This window comes from Chelmon rostratus, chromosome 10 (genome assembly GCF_017976325.1).
Source record: "Chelmon rostratus isolate fCheRos1 chromosome 10, fCheRos1.pri, whole genome shotgun sequence".
Taxonomy (NCBI): Eukaryota; Metazoa; Chordata; class Actinopteri; order Chaetodontiformes; family Chaetodontidae; genus Chelmon; species Chelmon rostratus.
The window spans coordinates 24,826,751-24,831,014 of record NC_055667.1 but is presented as its reverse complement, the minus strand read 5'-3'; the positions used below and the strand labels follow the sequence as shown (position 1 = coordinate 24,831,014).

Sequence of the window (4,264 nt, the reverse complement as noted above, 5' to 3'; positions counted from 1 at the left end):
ATATATATATATAAATGTCAGGCAATAAATGGATATAAGAGAATAAAAGGCATCAACTGAAAGTGGAGTTACTGTTTCTAATACATCACACCAACCTAAACGTATGAGAACAAAAGAGGTATGGTCTCTATTCACTGTTTGTCGCACATACTATTTACTTTCCCCCCTTTTTTCAACAAAAACTAACTCTGAGGTGAAACTTCAGAGTCATTCATCAAACAACTGCATCAGAGTTTGTGGCCATGCTGAGCGAGCCTGCATCAGCAGAGCCATTAGTGCCGAGGACGAGAGAGAAATCAATGGGCAACTGTTCAGAGGAGACTCCTATTAAGGTGCAGCCTTCACTCTCTGCAAATACTAAGTGCTGAAGTCTGAGTGTAAAAATGGCCAAAATAATAGATAGCCACAAGCAAAACAGGCACTTTATTGAAAAATCTATTGAGAGCAACTCGGCTTTTAGAAAGTAAGACCTTGATATGCAGTCTAGTGTTTTCAACAATTGACATCTACTTCCTACATTCAGATGGAGGACGTGAAAATACTAATTTCCCCCCTAAAAGCTACACATACGGAATATGTAGAATTAAGATTAACAAGGCCGCAACTATTTCAGAGCAAACTTCACCCTTTAATCTCACTGCTCTGCTGCCACCTAATGGACAAACTGGAGAAATGGCACGTTGTTTGCATTTGTTTCAGACTTTATTCCTCTTTCTTTAGACGCTCGTCTACGATTCTGCCTGGAAGTAAACCTCATTTTAATTAGAAAACTCACTCAGGTAATTCACTTTAAAATAAGGTTTAATTCTCATACCTCCAAAAATGACACATGAAAACAGAGGGTATGAAATTATGTCCAAATGATTAACTTTCACATTCAAAAGTTATGTTAAACATGATGACATTCTAGCTAGAACTATTGTGCTACGACAACATTTAATTATTCTAAAATCTGAAAACAATTATGTGTCCAATGCCACCAGGACTGTTGCCTCAGTGGTTCACGATTAACTTGCTAGAAACAAAAGCTGTTGCTATGAATGGCCTGCACAGACGTAACCTTTAGGCCTACGAGTTGTCGCTGGCAAAGAAATAGCTTATGATGCAGTTACAGTCTTTCCATTTTCACAAAAACACGGCGAACCCTCGGCTCATGGCGGGATGCCTTCCAGTGTGTGTGAATCTGCGTACAGTGTGTGAGGAGAGAGCTGCTCTATTGCACTCTGCTGCGGCTGAGCGGACGCTATCAACGGAACGCCGTGGATGACCACGTTCTGGCTGCCCAGGCTGATGTTTGGCACCAGTAACGCACTTTCCTCACAAGGCAAGGCACTGTCCTCGACCGCAACCGTCCCCGCTGGCTTGGACGTGTCCTCCGATGGGCCACACACCACGTCGGGTGGAGCTGTCGCGGTCACCATGTTGCCTTCTGTCACCACAGTAACCTCTGTGCCGCCCTCCTGGATCAAGGCGTTGAGGCCCTCCAGTTCAGAGCAAGTTGTGATGAAGGTCTGCGAGCCGCTGCTGGAGTCCTGAGCGGTTATGGCCGTCTGCAGCAGGGCCTGGTGGAGCGGGTTGTTGGCGTCGTCGGGGCTGAGCTGAGTCAACAGGACCGTCTGGGATTCAAGACCGGCTTCTGCAGCCTGGGGCGTCACGAGGGGTTGCATAGGCGCTAGCAGGTTGACCTGCTGGATCATGGAGTTGACAACCATGTCCTGGCTTTCTGGGCTCAGCAGGACCATGTTGGTCTTATTCTGACTATCCATACCAGCTGGAATTAAGGGGTTCTCCTGGCCCAGAGGGTGCGATACGATGATTTTGAGCTGTGCGCTGCTGTAGGGAGCCATCGAGTCAGACGGGATGGGAACTTCAAGCTGGGTGTTCCCGTGTGACGTGACAGGAACCAGGCTGACGGCGTCGGCCGGGGCGGAGAGCTGGAGCTGCAGCACGTTCTGAGTGTCTCTGTGCTGCTTCTTGTGGCTTCGCAGCGAGTCTTCCCTCACAAAGCAAGCGTCGCACGAGTCACAGCAGAAAGCTCGAGCCGCGTCTAGTTTGGCCCGATACCTGGAGCCGACAGGCTTCGGCGAGTCACCTCCCCCGCCTTTCCCTCCACCTCTGCCGCCTTTCCCACCGCTGCCCTTTTCAGGCTTGTCCGAGTGGCACTTCTTTTTGTGGATGACGAGGTTGCTGCGCTGCTTGGAGGCAAAGTTGCAGAAGTCACATTTAAAGGGGCGCTCCTCTGAGTGGATCCTCTCGTGGACTTTGAGCGCCCCCTTGCTGGAGCAGGAGTAAGTGCACTTGGAACACTGGATGGGCTGAGTGGGTTGGTGCTCTCGCGCGTGTTGCCGCAGAGCAGTCTTGTTGGCACACTGGAAATCGCAGTGCACACAGTGGAAGGAGTTCTCCGTGCCGTGTTTGATCTGAATGTGAGACTTCAGGTTGCCCTTCATGGCGCAGCGGTATTCACAAAAGTCGCACTTGTACGGCTTCTCGCCGGAGTGAATCCGGATGTGCCTCTTCAGGTCTGAGTTGATTTTGAACTTTGCGTCACACTGCTGGCACTGGAAAGGTGCATCCCCTGGTAAAGGTGAAAACAAAATATATGACGAGGCAAAAAAGCGATTTTCAACGCAGCCTGCAAAACAACAGCTGCTGACAATTCTGGATGCCTGACGACCTACCAGTGTGCGAGCGGAGGTGCACGGTGAGCTGGCTGGAGTTGCGGCTGGCGTAAGGACAGATCTGGCATTTAAAAGGCCGCTCATCATAGTGGATGCGCAGGTGCTTCTTCAGACTGCTGCTGTCTGCGGCTGCATAGGGACAGTGTTTGCACTTGTGCGGCTTCTCGCCTGTGTGCGAGCGGCTGTGCATGTTGAGCTTGTCCCTGCGACTGAAGCGCTTGTGGCACAGCTCGCACTCGAACGGCTTCTCACCTGGATGCCGGACGGGAAAACAACTCGTGTCAGCATCTGACTCTGAATGCTTCAGCGGCGGAGAATCACACGTGGAAGGCATTGACGTACCTGTGTGGGTTTTGAGATGCCGCTCCATGTCTTTTTGGCCGTACTGCGTCTTAAAAGTGCATCCTGTCGATCAACAGAAATTGTGCTTTTAGAGGGCGTGTGTAACCTGTGTACTTGTGGAAAGTTAATATAAATGTGTCCCCAATAAAGAAAGCTAATAACACGGGACTCTCCTCGATGGCGGCCCAGAAGAAGACATGTGTTCAGTCATAAACGTCAAGAGGCACCAACCTGAGAAACAGCAGGTGTGTCTCTTTGAAGTCAGGGCAGGTTTTAATTTTTTGGAGGGTGTTTTCTGTGCTTTGGTCAGGATCTTTTTGACACCCCTCATAACACAGGTCTGGTACGTTTCCTCGAAAACAAACTCAGTGCTGGAATCTGAGCAGGACAGCGAGACTTTTTGAGTCCACGAGAAGAAGCAAGAAAAAATATAAAATATGCATGACAACAAATGCAGAAATGCAGTGTTTTACCTGCGAGAGTGGCTGTCGCAGTGGTGGCTGCTGTGTCAGAGGTGGGTAAGGAGCATCCATTTTGCTTATGGGCGAGGAAGACCTCAAAATTATTATACTGCTGCTTGCAGAAGCCGCAGATGTGGATGTCTGGGCTCACCTCCACCACAACAGAGTGTCCTGCTGCGACTTCACAAGGCACAAAACACGAAACAGGAACCAGTGATTTCAATCAGAAGTGGTTTGATGTGCACATAATATGAAACTTACAACAAGAATATTAGGGCGCAAAACCACGAGATGCTGCAGATGTGGTCTAAGCAACAACTGTTTCGCTTTACCTTCGGCGTTGTATGTTGCCATTTTCGAGCTCGTTTAGCTGCAGATCAACTCATCTTCTGGCTCCTCGAAGCCGACACGACGTCCGCCATGTTGTTCAACGGTTAAACTGCTCGAGTGACGATGCAGCCAGAACAACTATCACATATTTTATTCAAACTGTGAAATCTGCTGCGGTCTGGATAACAACGGTAATAACAGTTTACTTCTCTAACAACACTAATACAGATCAGTTTTTACGACAGGATACGGCGGGTTTGCGGCAGCGGCATGTCTGTTTTTTTTTGTTTTTTTTTTGAATCTTTACTTACACACCCATGGCGACAAAACAGAGACATGTATAACAAGAGTAAAGAGGAAAATGAACGGAAATAACGACAGGACAAATAAATAAATGAATAAAATAAAATAAAAAATACATCAATAAACAAAGGACAACTACGAGTGCGA

General features: G+C 48.2%; 1 protein-coding gene across 1 annotated transcript; it reads right to left on the bottom strand.

The window, feature by feature from the left end:
• Positions 1-734: 734 nt before the first annotated feature.
• Positions 735-4,026, bottom strand: zfp64 (zinc finger protein 64 homolog (mouse)). Its single transcript, XM_041946256.1, has 6 exons — positions 3,817-4,026; positions 3,497-3,664; positions 3,255-3,401; positions 3,024-3,086; positions 2,682-2,933; positions 735-2,578 (listed from the first exon to the last, which is right to left on the bottom strand). The coding sequence occupies exons 1-6, from the start codon at positions 3,836-3,838 to the stop codon at positions 1,152-1,154; spliced, it is 2,079 nt and encodes a 692-aa protein (XP_041802190.1). The 5' UTR covers positions 3,839-4,026; the 3' UTR covers positions 735-1,151.
• Positions 4,027-4,264: the final 238 nt, after the last annotated feature.